The sequence below is a fragment of the Protopterus annectens genome, chromosome 5.part0 (assembly GCF_019279795.1).
Source record: "Protopterus annectens isolate FY-2018-M chromosome 5.part0, PAN1.0, whole genome shotgun sequence".
Classification (NCBI taxonomy): domain Eukaryota; kingdom Metazoa; phylum Chordata; order Ceratodontiformes; family Protopteridae; genus Protopterus; species Protopterus annectens.
In genome coordinates, this window is record NC_056735.1 from 1,704,979,082 (window position 1) to 1,704,995,546 (window position 16,465).

At 36.9% G+C, this 16,465-nt stretch overlaps 1 protein-coding gene across 1 annotated transcript in view; it reads left to right on the plus strand.

The window, feature by feature from the left end:
* The window catches only part of LOC122801843 (kelch-like protein 9), a 414,260-nt gene that overhangs the window by 191,171 nt on the left and 206,624 nt on the right, over positions 1 to 16,465 (plus strand). The window contains exon 3 of the mRNA XM_044071492.1: positions 773 to 911. Within this exon, the coding sequence (XP_043927427.1) occupies positions 773 to 911 (139 nt within the window). The remainder of the gene's footprint in view (positions 1 to 772; positions 912 to 16,465) is intronic.

The following is a 16,465-nucleotide window of genomic DNA, read 5'->3' on the forward strand; positions in this document are numbered from 1 at the left end:
TAAGCTATCAGCCCTAGGACCTATACAAGCCTAGCCAAAAAGGTATCCTGGCTTTCGCCACCCAAGAAAATTATTGTCCTAAATAGTGCACAAAAGGGGGGGGGGTCAGGCTTCAAAACTGTTATCAAACAGTCCAAAGTATGTGCTTAAATTTTGGATATGCATGTTATATGGAATGAATATGGAGGTATAAGGAAAGGGTTATAATTGACTCACTTGACTCACTCTGTTATTAATTAATCTTTAACTGATAATATTTAAATGCACATTTTCATTTACTTATATATTATTAATTAAGCTTTAACTGATAATATTTAAATGCACATTTTCATGTACTTATCTCCATGAAGACTGAAGCTGAGATTGCAGGAAGGTTTTAACTGTATAGGTGTATTGCCAGGTACTAAGCTAGCTGCTCTTGTGGGCCATTTTAACCATAGCCAATTTCCCTTCCCAAGGTGAAAATCAAATGCTCCACTTTGTGACTGTGACATAAGTACTTTAATCAACAAATATTACATTTGGCATATGTGAGACTACTTAGATTACAGCTGCAGGAAGCCTGTCTTGAAAGTAGCTTGTGTTAAACATTGCCATTTGCAAATAGGTAAGACTTCAAGCTGTATTATATTTCATATCTTTTAAAGAAATGCATCGTATCAATTTATTTGTGTTACTACAAGAAGAAATGATTGCCTTTATATTGTTGTTATAATCATTGGGATGAAAGTATATCATGTTTTTGCTTTAAAAATATTTTTATTTTCCACAGAGAAGAGGCAAAGTCTGGTGTGAAACTTTCAAATATCTACAGCAGAATTTTATCTATGGACCTTAGTTCACACTTCACTCTACCAGAAGGAGGCAGCAAAGTGTTCACCAGTGAGAAACACTGCACAGCTGTACTACAGGTATATCATTTAGTACCAGTAGCTAAACTATGGGATTAAACAGCATGCAGTAATACACTATTTACCATACAGTTATAGTCTGTTCTTGACAGCAAACTGATATCCACACTTACACTGAGTTATCTGATGACTTTGTATGGGTTGTTTTATTCCTGTAGCAAGATTATTTTTCATATACACTTGAAGGGTTATTTCCATTTTTGCGTCATAAACATATAATAATAATAATAATAATATAATAATATATATATATATATATATATATATATATATATATATATATATATATATATGGTCTTATGGAAATTCAATGAAAGTCATTTTCTCTGAAGTCATTACTACAGCAAAAATAATTGAAATACAGGCTTAATGAAGAAAGTGACTATCTGGTAAGTAACCAAAAACAGACTGTTTGTTTTTCAGTGGGTAAGCCCACTTGCAACCCCAGTATCCTACACCCTTACTAAGTTAGAGATCACATAACATTGACAAAAAGTGAAGATTCTCTCATCTCTAGTGTTCTACAATACTGCAAAACCTACCTCATTTCAATTCATTTCTTTTGAATTACATTTTATTCAATAACTTTGTTTTGAACAATATGTATTTGAAAAGAATGTTATTCAATGTGCTATGTTTCACCATATTATATGTGTGTGTGTGTGTGTGTGTGTGTGTGTGTGTGTGTGTGTGTGTGTGTGTGTGTGTGTGTATGTGTGTGTGTGTGTGTGTGTGTGTGTGTGTGTGTGTGTGTGTGTGTGTGTGTGTGTGTGTGTGTGTGTGTGTCCCTCTCTCTGGCTATAAATATATATATATATATATATATATATATATATATATATATATATATATATATATATATATATATATATATATATATATATTTATTTACATTTCTTTACCGGGAAAGTCCAACTGGGCCACAATCCCATGTTCAGCAGAGGCCCGGGGAGAAAAGCTCCACAGAAATATAAGCAAAATTCAGTAATTAGATAGTACAATAGTATACATATAGTAAGATGCAGAATACACATCATCTAGTTAGTCTATACAAAGTAGCATTCAATACAGTATTCTAGTAGATATAGGTTCAAAAAGAAAGACACAACCATTTCAGTAAAAATCACTGTCAGAAAAATATAATTAGTACTGTGCACATATTAAATAATAGTCATGAACAAATGAGATTTCCTTTGTATGTATATATATATATATATATATATATATATACGTGTGTGTGTGTGTGTGTGTGTGTGTGTGTGTGTATAATGTATATATATATATATATATATATATATATATATTTTTTTTTTTTTTTTTTTTTTTTTTTTTTTTGAGTAGTAATAACACAGAGCAGAGGGAGAAAATGAGGCAAGGAATGGACAGTGTGATGAGAGAGTTATAGATATCCTATCAGACAGGTGTGATGAAAGAGCAATGCCATTTTTTGGATAAATGTTCAAATAGTAGTTGTTTGAAACTGGTAGACTCGGGTGTGTTTTGGAGGGTGTGTGGTAGAGAGCTCCATAATTTGGCTATTTAATTTGAGAATAGGGCTTCACCATGAGTGTTGTTAGCTTTGTTTCTTGTGAGAAAGTTTCTGTCTGCAGATCTTAGACTTCGTGGGCATGAGGAGGGAACAACAAGTTCCTTGAGAGATGGACAGTTGTCAGGATGGAAGATGATATTGTGTGTGAATTTAAATTGGTAGAGATGGAGAAGTTAGGTAGCTTGAGCCAATTTAATTAATGTAGAGCAATACAGTGGTGGGTTTGGTGGGGAAGGTTGGCTGTGAAGCAGGCTATTTTGTTGTAGCAGGTTTCCAATTTGATTGTCTGATTTGTTTTATGTTGGAAAAGAGAGGGAAAGCATAAATGAGTGTAGCAAGGAGGAAGGTTCTGGATATGGCTAGTCTGGTTTTCTCAGTGAGGAATGGCTTGCTTCTTTACAGTGAGCCAAGTCTGACATGAACTTTCTTAATTGTGATGGCTATGCGTTGGTCAAATTTGTGTTTGTTGTCGATAGTCACACCAAGGAGTTTTGTATGCTCAGCTGGTTGGATGACTGTGTTGTTTCCTGATAGAATGCTAAAAGGAGGGGTGGTAGGTGATTATTTTCTACTGGTAGATAGCATTAACTGTGTCTTTTTGGGAGTTGAGAATTAGTTGTGACTTACTTAGATATGGTTCGATATCATTAGAAAGTTGTTGGCGTACTATTTGGAGGTCTGGTAAGGTATCTGCTGAGCAGATTAACATGGAATCATCTGCGTACTGAATTACTTTAGCATGTGTTGCAGATGAGGCTAGATCATTAGAGAAGATAGTGAAAAGAAGGGACCCTAGTATGGATCCTTAGGGGATTCCAACTGAGACAGGCCGAAGTGGTGAGAGTTCAGATTTCCATTGTGCTGCTTGTTGTCTGTCAGAACGATAGCTTAGGAACCAGGAGAGGGAGGGCTTTGACAGGTTTAGTGAGGCAAGAGTATTAAGGAGTTTCTGATGGGAGACAGTGTCAAACACTTTTGACATCTAAGAAGATTGATGTTATCTGCTGGTTTGAATTTCTGAGTTGGTTGATGGTGTTAGAGAAATTAATTAGGGTTGGGGTGGTGCTGTGTTTGGTCTGAAACCATGTTGGGAGGGAGAGATAAGGTTGTAAGATTGTAGGTATTGTAGTAATCGAGTTTTCCAGAATTTTGACACAGGGAGAAAGAATGGCTTTGGGTCTGTAACTGTTTAATTCTGTTGATGATGATGATGCTTTATGTAGAAGGGTGATATAGGAAATTTTCCATAATTTTGGGATATATTGTTCTGCTGTAGACCTATTTACCAGAATGGAGATAGGCAAAGCAATGGCATCAGCTGAAAGTTTGAGGTTCTCATTGGGGAGTTTGTCAGCTGCTAAGGAAGAAGGTTTCAGTTTTTTCAGCATCATTCTTATGGTGTTAGTTGGGACAGATTTGACATCAAAAGACTTGTTGTTAGTTTCCACAATAGGTGACAGAGAGAGTGGGGTGGAATTGTTTCCTGTAACTAAGGAGAGGATGGTGTTTATAAAGTAGGTGTTGATTTGTGAGGCAATACTTACACTTTGGTTATTGGTTGCTGGTTCTGGGATTGTGGCTTTACCTAGGTGGAGGAGTGAGTTAATTGCTTGCCAGAACATTTTGGGAATGTTTTCATATTTGTTTTGCATATATGTAAAATATTTTTTTTTTCTAGTTTGAGTTGTTTTCTTGTTTGATTGCGGAGCTGCTGGTATGCTAAAAGAGTTTTATTGTCTTTTGTTTTGTGGCATTGAAACCAGGTTTTGTCCCTTAGTTTTTGAAGTCTAATGGCTTCTTTTAACATCCAGGGCAATGTCTTATTTTTAACACGACATGTACGAGTTGGTGCTAAGCTATTTAGAACAGCTAGAAATGTGTCACTGAAGTATGTTATGGTCTGGTCGAGTTGGAGATCATAGAGTGGTGTCCAGTTACATTTATTGAGCATATCTAAGAATAATATCTATATATCTATATTATATATCTATATATCTATATTATATATCTATATATATATATATATATATATATGTATACACACACACACACACACACACACATATATATATATATATATATATATATATATATATATATATATATATATATATATATATATATATATATATATAGATGTATGTATATGGGTCTACTTCACATAATCGAACATCCAAATGTTTGACGTTTATATGGCCAAGACCATATGATGGAACATTTGAATGTTCGAAAATGTGGGAAAAAATAAATAAATAAATAAATAAACAACTAAATATTGCTAGCAGCCCCCCTGCACCCCCCCACCCCCCACTATTTAAATATACCAACTCCAAGATAGCACTACATTTGGGTAAAGGGAAATCTTCCTGTTCTGTGCTCTATGGAGATCCCCATTTAAAAGTTCGATCATATGGTCCCAGCCATATGAAAGTCGACCTTTTAAAAGTTCGACCATCTGAAGGGGACCCATATATATATATATATATATATATATATATATATATATATATATATATATATGTATGTATATACGGGTCTACTTCCTAGAATTGGACATCCAAATGTTTGACTTTCATATAGCCGAGACCATGTGATCAAACATTTAAATGTTCGAAAATGTGAAAATAAAATAAAAAAAAAAAAACAGTGCTAGCAGGGGGGCAAGCTCCCCTGTACCCCCACATAGGGGGCTGCACCCCCCACTCCCTTCTATTTAAATATACCAACTCCGAGATTGTACTACATTGCGGCAAAGGGAAATCTTCCCGTTCCACACTCTATGGAGATCCCCATTCAGAGCGTTCAAAGTTTTAAAAGTTTGATCATATGGTCTCAGTCATATGAAAATCAAGCTTTTAAAAGTTTCACCATCTGCAGGGGACCCATATATATCCACACACACACACACACACACACACACACACACACACACATATAAACATATCAGGATAATAAGCTGCAGAGAGCAAACCTAGGTATAAATCAGAGCTATATGAATGTATAAGCCACTGGCCATCATTCACCATGAAAGCTTTTAATTAACAGAATTTATGTGGCTATCAAAATTAAAAAAAAAAAATCATATAAACCTAGTGCTACCCAAAATGCATGCCTACAGAAAAAAAACAGATTCTCTTACAGCTTCATGGCAGTTTCTTCTTTCCCCCTGCCCCAGCATGCACAATTGCATAAAACACCTTGTGAAATTTTAATGCATTTCTATAATATCATAAAAAACAAAAGAGGCTCTCCACGACTAAAATACGGCAACACTTTATTCGAAATAAAAATATAGTAGTAAGCGCTTTCACGTTTTAAAAAACGTTTCTTCAGACTTAAGTCTGAAGAAACGTTTTTTAAAACGTGAAAGCGCTTACTACTATATTGTTCAGTCTCATGCAATAATGGGAAATTTGGAGGGCTAACCTACAAAACTCATAGCAAATGGGTCAGAAGAGAGGTATCAGACTGATATGGAGTCAGTGAATTTATTGTTAAGCACTTTTGTTTGATTCTTTGAACTTCATCAGAACAAGTAAATTCACTCCATATTACCACTTAGTAGCCCATCCTGGGTTAATCATGTGACAAATTACAACCAGTCAAACCCAAGAATTAAATTCACTTAACCAACTGATAATTTAAAAACATACTAATGACTAATACATTTATTAAAAATTCCATTAAACTTAATAATGTTTCAACCTTAACAGACAATTAATCAAGCAAAATTCATTCAACCCTAGTAAACTAGTGCCTTGAATACATGTTAAAATTTTGACTTGCTTATTAAATATATCATTAGTAACAGATAATAGTTCTGTCTATAAATAGTCTGGAGATATGCCCAGCATTTTCTATCAAGCATATGCTGAAATCTAAGTCTTGACTAATTTGCATATAAGACTAAATAATGTGAATAGCTTTCTCTCTAATTTTTCTCTAAAATAGTCCTGAAGTGCTACACACTGAAGTTAAATTCAAATGTTTTATTAAAAGAACTGCTAGAATCTGTTTTGCAACTCAAAACAGGTAAGCACCAGGACTCAGTGGTTTTAAAAAAAAATTTACAAAAAAAAAAATCATCTGTCATATTTGCCCCAGTTTTGTTAAAATATTTTATTATATCAAACATTACAATATTAATGAGAAATAAATTAACCAGTTAAAGGCTTTTTTTCTGAAAACTAATTCAGATCCTCTTTTGATTAACAACTGCCATCTTTTATAGCTTATTAATCTTGGTTTTAAAATGTATTTACCTGGCAAAGATTGTGATTAGTTGCAAATGGCATTAATAAAATTTCACTCAGGATTTACTGAACTGAGGCCAACTCAAGATAACAATATTGTTGGAGTTAATACTATATCATAATACACATTCTGAGAAACAGCAAGTTGCATTTGTATTAAATGAGGCAAGAATATTTGATGGTAACCATGCCTTCTTATTAAAGATTTAGAAATAGAAAAAAATGCTTTTTCTGAAAATTATATTCAAGCTTTTAAAACCTTATATGACTCAGCTTCACCCTGTGCCACAATTAATGTTAGAAACGCACCATCTATAAACTTTCTACAAAACTAGATAGTGGTAGGCTCTATGACCTTGTCTTTTAGATCTACAATTTGAACATTTTTCAAAAATTTTCCAGATCCTTTAATAACAAAGATATTTTTATTCAGACATTACCACTATATCATTCATCTAGGGCTTTCTTCTATGTTTCTACAAAAATATTTAATATTTAATATAGCTTTTAACTCTTCATTATCAAGTGCTTTAAACTCAAGGCATAACCTACCCTGCAGCCATCTGTAATTTATTGAATTCATATCTATAAATTTGAGTCTGTCTGTATATGGAAGATTTTAAATTCAGCAGTTCTTTTGATGAAATGTCTGTGGTCACTTTCCAAAACTTGCAGGTCAGTCTTTGAATAAGCACAACATTTAGAATTACACTCTATAATGAGGACTTACATAAGAAAACAAAGTTTCCATACAACACAAAAAAGAATTCATAGGTTCATAGGTTCATAGGTTCATACTAGGCTATCTGCCCTAGGGCATTTATAAACCTAGCCAGAGTATGTTTGGCTTTCGCCACCCATTTTAAATTAATTTTGCTATGCCCTTTTTCGAAGTTAGTATACTGTGCCTCTGTCTAACAGTGACACAGAAGTGATACCCGGGGTAAACCTACGATCTCCCATCCACTCATCAAGATTCCTCTTGAAAAGAGTCAATGAGGGACTCTGCCTAACCTGGACTGGGATTTTATTCCAGAGTGAAGGGAGCCTCTGGGTTATGAATCTGTCCCTCCAGCATGTCCTATTTATTTCAGTGCTGAGGTTCAAGTCTCTCGAGCGTGTAGCTCGATGGGATTTGGATTTTTGAGGTGCAGCATGTCCCTTAATTCCGGGTTGGACATGGCCTTATACGTCAGGCACAGGTCACCTCTGAGCAGGCGGTATGCCACTGAGTAGAGCTGGAGTTTCTTTAACCGGGCAGCATATGGCATCTGTTTGAGCCCTTTGATCCTCTTGGTGAGGTACTTTTGGGGTCTTTCCAGTTGCTGCAGGTGTTTGGTAAGGTACATCCCAAAAGGGGCATTGTACTCAATTATGGGCCTGATGAGGGATGAGTAAAGAGGCACGATGACCTCCCTAATCTAGATGTGAATCCCTTCATGATTAGGTGGGCTATATAAAATGTTTTTCTAACCACTTTGGCCACGTGGTTGTCAAATGAGAGATTGCTATCAACTTGGGTCCCCAGGTCCCTAATTACTTCTTCTGTACTTAATGGATTACCACCTATGTGGTAATTTGTGGGCACTTTGTTTTTGCCAAAGGGGATGACTATACACTTTTTGGCATTTAGCTTGAGGCCATGGCTCTGGCACCAGTTGTCTGTTTCTACGAGGCCCTTTTGGAGGATGCTTGTGTCGGCTGGAGAGTCGATTATGGCGCCCAGTTTGCAGTCATCTGCGAACTTGGTCAGCCACAGTCCTTCCCTGTTGGCCTGTACCTCCGAGAAATATATACCAAACAAGAGAGGTCCCAGGACTGAGCCTTGTGGGACGCCACTTGTAACTGGTTTGGAGTCTGACATGGCTCCAGCAATTCTAACCATGTGGGTTCTGTCCTTGAGCCAGTTTGCAACCCATCTAGTGACATAGGGGTTTATATTTAAGCTGGTGAGCTTATCTATAATGCCCGAGTGGGGTATTGTATCAAAGGCTTTTGCGAGGTCCAGATAGGCTGTGTGGACCACCTTCCCTTCGTCAATGGCCTTGGTGACTGTTTCAAAGAAGTCAACCAGGTTTAAGAGGCAGGATCTGCCCTTAACAAAGCCAAACTGGGTAGGATCCAGTGTCTGTAGGTCCCCAATATCTTTATTTATGAGGTCCATGATGATCCTTTCCATAGCTTTGCAGACCAAGCTAGTCAGGCTTATGGGGCAATAGTTTCCAGGGTCCGTTGAGGCACCACCTTTGTGGAGAGGGACCACTGTTGCTGTACGCCACTCTTTGGGTACATATCCTGTAGTAAGGCTGAGATTGAACAGTAGTTTTATGTTTGGGTTTAGCTCTTCTTGGAGTTCATGTAGGACGCAGCCTGGGACACCGTCTGGTCCCATTGATGCTGTGTTTTTTTGCTTTGGAGAGGGGGGCTCCCACCTGAGCATCTGAGATGTCAGGGGGGCAGCACTCTGCTGGGATAGATATTTGCCCTTTTGGTGGGGGGGGGAGAAGTTTGCGCTGAACCTGTCAGCTAGGATGTTGGCAATGTCTGTGGGATCAGTGTATTTTTGTCATTTTGGACTAATTCTGAGCATATCTGGGAATTCCCACCCAGGTTCCTAACATAACTAAAGAAAGCCTTGTGATTATCCTTAGTGTCCTGTGCAATTTTTCTCTCGAAGCTGGCCTTTGACGATTTTATGAGTGCCCTTAGTTTTTTGCTAATACTGATCAGAGATGCCTTCCCTTTTTGGGATTTTTCTCTATCATGTAGTAGCTTCCTCCTTCTATTGTATAGTTTGTTTATGGCTGGGGTCCACCAGACAGGTCGTCTGCCTTTGGAGGATTGGGTCTTGGTTTTATTTGGGATTGCATGATCCATGCAGTCCTGAAGGTGTTCATAGAATGCATTTATAAAGGATTCTGCGGTCTGGGCCATATTTTCCACAGGCCCGGGGGCTTTGAAGCATTCCACCTCGGTTTTGAGGAGTGTGAAATTTGCTTTAGAGAAGTTTTTCACTGTGGTTTTCTGGGCAGGGGGTGGGGTCAGGATGTGAATATCCAGTGAGATCAGTTTATGGTCTGATCTTACCAGTGAGGGATACACTTCTGGTCTGGAGCATAGAGTCCCCATGTTGGTGATGATCAGGTCCAGTATGTTTTCCCCTCTTGTGGGAGTGGTAACAAGTTGTTCCATAGCATTTGAGTTTATGAATTCTAGGAACCTTTGGGCAAGGGTGTTGGAGCTAGAGTAATGCTCCCAATCTATGTTTGGGTAGTTGAAGTCGCCCAATATAATGGTGTTCGGAGAGACCTTCATATTTTCTAGTGTTCTCAGGAAGGCCGAGTGGGGTTCCTGGGTTTGGGAGGGTGGTCTGTAACAGGCTATAAACTGGAAGGCAGTTTTACCCACTGTTAGTTGCACATGGATAGTCTCTGATGCTTCGTGCTTTGCCACCAACCTGGAGGTGTGGGTATCTTTGATGAATATCGATACTCCCCCTCCTTTTGTGGTTCGGTCCAAGTTTTGGGGCCGAAAAGCATGGTATGAGGTATAACCTGGTAGTGCTGGGGTGCTCTCGGGACCCCTGAACCAGGTTTCTGTTACTGCACAGATATCGATGTTCTCCATGCTAAGGAGAGTTTTGAGTGCGTGCATCTTGAGGTTTAGACTTCTAGCGTTGAGTAGCATTACTCTTAGTTTCTTATCCCTTGTGATACCTATGGAGGTGGGTTTGTCTTTTGAGCCTTGCCAAAAAAGGCACTATGGGGTAGCAAGAGCCTTTGCCAATATCCGAAAGCCCAGGGGTGACAGGTGCAAGCCGTCTCTAGCAAAGCATCGTGGCTTGTCGTGCATATCATCCCAAGCTGATAGGCATTGGATCCCCTTTGAATGACACCAATACTTAAGCCAATTGTTGAAATTGATCATCTTGTCTTCATACTGTGGCATCATTCTTGGTGAGGGTAAGATGCTACTCAAGGTCAGGGTCATACCAGCCTGGGCTACATGCTCAGAGAGCTCCTCTATGTCTCTTTTCATGTAGTCCAGGGAGGTACGTCTCAGGTCATTCACACCAGCATGGACAATGACTGAGTCATATTTGTACTTGCCTTGGAGTGACCTGAGTGCTTGTGTTATGGTTATTATATTCTTATTAATAGAGCAATTATTCTTAGGGCATTACTTTTTAACATTGTTAGCATGTATCTTAGAGAAGATAGTTTATAAGACATTATCATGCCCAAATCTTTGTATTCCTTTAGAATAATGAAGTTGAAAATGACCAATGAGATGGCATATTCTATATCTGATGGGCCAAAAAGCATAATAGCACTTTTTTTTATAATTAATATTCAATCCTGTGTTTCAAAACACTTAGCTAACTAAGCCATGTACATATTAACTAATAATCATTTTTAGACATTAAACAGGCCCCAGTCTTTATGCCATCATTGGATGTAGAAATCCAATGGTACTTGCCCATTAAAAGAAAGGAGCATATGTATTTAAAAAGTACTGTATCCAATACAGACCCTTGCAGCACTCCAGTGTTTATTTTAAAGTAGTCTAAAATATCCCTGTATCTGAGTAAGCTAGTTAATAACCCAGTAAACAATATATGGATTAATGTTTAATTTGATCACAGAATTATTAATTTCTGTATGAGGTATACTATCAAATACTTTAGCCAAGGTTGGCAGCATTGCTGATAAGAGAAGTAGAAATCAATTACATTGGTAATAGTTGGTGCCTTTATTGTAAAACCAAGCTGATGAATATGTATACCAACTCCTAGTTTGCCATCAATATCAAGGATTGTAAGCAAACCTCATTCAAAACATCTACAAGTAAGTGTTGTCAAACTAATAGATGAATACTTTTTCATTTTGTCATAGTTACCACCTTTATGAACAGGCAGAACATTTGATAATGACTGGTATAAATTTAACTAGATGAATGAACACTGAATTGTAAGCTAAATTCTCTCCATAGAAGATTCTGACTTCTGTGTAGATGATGGTGGCAACAGAAAATAGCCTCATGTATAGAAACAGAATCAAGGACATATGCAGACTCACTTCAACCAAGATTTCCTCCACTGTGGGCATGCGGATTACTTTGGATAAATGGAGTATTTATTGAAATATGAGAAGAATGTCTTCTAAATGTTCATTTCCATGAAGTGTTGACTACTATAACACCAGGTAGTGTTGAAGTATTTTATCTGGTGTGAGAACAGCCGCTTCACCAAGCCCACTATTCAGTGTTGAAGATAGTTAGGATAATTGTTGAAAATGAGATGACTGTTTTCTGAATGTTCAACCCCAGGGTAATCTGGAATCTACTGAAGTTATGAGCAGCTGAAGGCGAATAAGCATTTAACTGACTTCTGCATTCTCATTCACAAAGACAATTTGGACACTGTGCAAGTTTCAGCAACAATATCTAGTTAGGAATGTATGTATGTTGGAAAGTGCGGGCTTATTTGAGTTAATGACTGGAAGGATTTTGATTGTTATTGTGATAATGTTTGACTTGAGGTAGTAGAGTTAGTTGGATAAGTCAACATGGATGCATTCAGTTATTTTTTCCAGGGGATTATGATTGCCTTAGAGGTGTTGAAATTACTTTCTGAGTATATGGCATCCTTCTCATGACGTTCAGTAGTTTTGTGGTGCATGTGTCTATGTGGATATTCATCATACTGATCGCTGCTGTAGTAGCCTGAGCTATATGAGTTATATCCTGCCAAAGACAGAACAGCCAGATGGCTTCCAAAGCTTCAGGGTACCTTTCACACACAGAGGCTGTTAGGCAGCTTGAGCTGAGATGACTTAAAAGCCAATTTTGAATTTGAGGCCCTTCAGAGCTTTACTGCCACAGAACAGTAGACTCTTCTGAGGTTTTCAAGGATCAATGGTTGGCTTGTGCTTTCTTTTGCTAGGCAGATAAGTTCCCTTTGGGGAAAAACTTCTAGTTTTCTTAATGTTATTGCTGTTTATTACCTCCGCTTCAGTAAACTTATTTTAAATGTAGGAGTTTTGTGTTTTAATGGAGTTTTGTGCTTTAATGCACTGTCTCAAAACAGTAGCATACTTTTAAATGGAACACTCATTTTTCTGTCATTTTAAAAGTGGTGTAAAGTAATGCATAGCATTTTTTCTGTGAAGAAATTGTTTATTTTACTTTTGTAGGGTCGACATGGTATTTTAAAGTATTTTTCCATAAAAAAGTAACTTTTGTGGACTGGTAATGTTTACCAGCAATCACTGCTTGTCTCCCCGATTAAGGCACAGTTTTCAGCTTGACCATGGAACATACTACCAGTCCCATAGTCAGTCCTTCTTCCAGCCACAAAAAAGAAAAGTTAAGTAAACAACCTTTGCCAGCACAGCTGGCTAGAAATTTGCCTCAGCCACAGGTGAGTGGCTCTGTTGTGGCCAGTTGTACCACAGGCCACTCATCTTTTACCCCGTATTCCACAACCTCTATTGAATGTGGTTAGCCACACCCACTGAAGCTGCTGGGTTCTCCTAAGTGGGCAAGAGAGACCCACTCTAGCTGGTGGCGGGAGAGGGCACAGGAAATTTTCCCTGTTGTGTCAGAAGCTGTAGTCATCCATGGGGAAGCTGCTGGTGCCATTCCTACCATAGTTGGCCACATTTTCCTCATCAGAAAGAAACAGAAAGCCAAGCATGTATCTATTCCGTCTCAATTTTCTTTGGATAGGAGTAGTTTACTGGGTTTGGCTGAGGTTTTCATTCAAGCTATTAGTTCTTCCTGTGGAGTAGTTTCTGATAAAGAAAAGAGGAATTCCTCTTTTTCTAAAGAGTTTCAAGATTCTGAATTTGAACAGGAAGACGAAAGGATGGATTTTTTTTTTCCTTCAGACTAGTGATTTAGACTCAGAGGATATCTCAGTTTTTGATACTTCCTGTGAAGATTTCGGTTTCCATGAGACTATTGCTAGACTGTGCCAGTGTTTTTAGTGGGAGAACACTGAGGTTTCTCAATCCCACAAAAAATACTATGAGTTGTTACAGAAGGATTTTCCAGAACCTGCACCTATTCCTCTTCTTCTGTCAGCTTTAGAGGATGCATGTGATACTGCCTGCAATGTTCTTGATCGTCAGCCAACTGACGCAAAAAAGGCATATAATATGTATACAGCTCCTCAGTTTTTTAGATTTGTATACACTATTCCCACACTTGACCCAACAGCTATATCTTTAGTTGATCCACTGTTGCTAAGCACATATTTAATTCTTATTCTACTCTTTTTGATAAGGATGAAGAAATTATTGATAGGTATGGGAAAACAGTGTTTGCTTCAGCAAATTTGATTTTCAGAATTTTGAATTGTCAGGCGTATATGTTAAACAGTGCACTGAAAAATGTAAAAGTATGAGGAATGTTTTTTTTTCTGCAGTTTCTTCCTGTGAGGAAAACTCTGCTTTAAATAACTTGGTTTCTTCTGTTGCACACATCACTACTTCTTGTTTACAGTTTGTGTATGACTCTGTTGATACTTAATCCAGGACTATGGCCACTGTTTTGAGGAGGTTTGCATGGCTGCCTTCTCAGAACCTCCCAGATGACATTAAAAGTTAGATTTTAAATTCAACCTTGAATAGAGATTAGTGTTTGACCATTCTGCTGCAGAAGTGATCAGAAGGAATGATGAAAGGGACAAGCTGATGTGGTGAATCTCTAAGATTTTTCAGCTCTCCTTTTTCACATTTTGCAAGGGTTTTTTATCTCCTCATCCAATTTTTGCAAAAGAAAAAAACAGAATAAACTGTTGCAAACATTATACATCACTTATCATCTTCTAAATCATTTTCAGTCAAACTTGCCTATGTTGTAAGTGATGGTTTAATAAAACAGGGGCATGAACTGAATAATTTATTTAATGTTGAGTAAAGAACAAATAAGTCCCAGCAACTATTGAATCCACTCACTTGATTTAATTAAAGAAATAAATAACTTTTAAGCACTTTTCATCTGCTTAGTGGCAAACGTCATCAGAAATTACAACTCCACAAAGGAAGAACATTTAAATAAAGACTTAGGCCAAAAAAATGCGGGACAATTAATCAGTTAACAAATACAGCTGGAAAAACTTTCAATCAGTGTATATATAAACAACTTTATTCATAAAAGTATGTACTAAAATAACTTAAAATATAATGTAAAGCTATCAAAAAAATTCATACATTACTCAGCATTCATATGGAATACTAACCCTAAATAAATTTGTATAATCCAATAAAACCTTAAATGAACTATTACCTTTGTAGACTCCTTAGTTTAAGGATACTACTTATTGAACATGCCTCATTTAATCCAGGAACATTGCATGCATCCAGTTTTATTTGCCAACTTAAGTTCCAACTCCTCTAGTTTAAAAGTAAAACGGCCTCCTCTAAAATCATGTTTAACACTGTCAATAGCTAAAAATTTAAAGTAATGGTTCCTATTTGAGTAAACATGTTTAGCAAGTGCATTATCAAGTTTGTTACGACTTATAGCATATAAGTGTTCATACATCCTGTCACGGAGTCTGCTCTCCGTTTTCCCCATATAGAATGCAAAACACTGTGTACATCTAGCTAAATAGACAATAGCACATGAATTATAGTTAAACTTTGCTTGTAAGCTATATTTATAACCATTGATTGTGAAATAATTGGTCACATCTACATGTCTGCAAAAATTGCAGTTCTCACATTTGTTCATACCTATGATTCTAGAAGGTTTGGAAAACTGCTTTTCTAACAGATCTTTCATATTTCTACCCCGTTTAAATACTATATTTGGGGAATTACCAAATTTACTAAACAAGGCCTGATTACTTCTAAACAGCTCCCAGTTTTTCTTAATAATATTCACGCAAGAACTGTTTTGTGTACTAAATGTAGTTATAAAGCTACAAAATAGTAATTGCCTTTTAGATGACACTTTTTCACTATGTACAAGTGACTAAATTGCCTGAAATCACTGAATTTTTAAGGACAGGTCTACTATTAGCCAATATAGGCTTAAAAGTGTGATGTGCTCTACTTTTACTTCATCTATTAATGCATCCAGCAAAGATCAGGATACCCATGATGCAAAAACAATATTTTCAAAAATGTACATTCCTCTTGAAAATCCTCATCTTGAGAAATAATCCGTGAAGCCCTGACTAATTGGCCTTTTATAACCGACCTTTTTTGATGAAAAGGGTGACAACTAGAAAAATGAAGAAACGCATTGGAATAGGTATTTTTTCTGAATATTTTTGCTATATAACAATCCAAAGCTCTGTTTTTGATAAGCTATATATCTAAATAAGAAATAGCTTCCAAATTAAAATTAGACGTGAAACGCAAAAATTCGGTTGAATTATTGAACCTATTCAACAAAAAGCGTCCTACCTTTTTGTCACCCTTTAACAAGATGAAAATGTCGTCAAGGTATCTTGTATAGTAAGCTAAGCATTTAGAAATATTTACATCTTTAAAGACAAATTCAGATTCCCAGTATGCCATGACTAGGTTAGCTACACTTGCCCCACATGGGAAGCCCATAGCTAGCCCTACTTTTTGCAAATAAAATTGTTTGTTGAATATGAGCAAATTGTTAGAAAAAACTAGATCCAAAAATTCTGTCACTAACAAAATATCCTGACCAGGGGGATTCTGTTTCAACATCATTAATGCTACCCACTCTGTAAAAACCTGATGAGGAATACATGTATACAGGTCCTT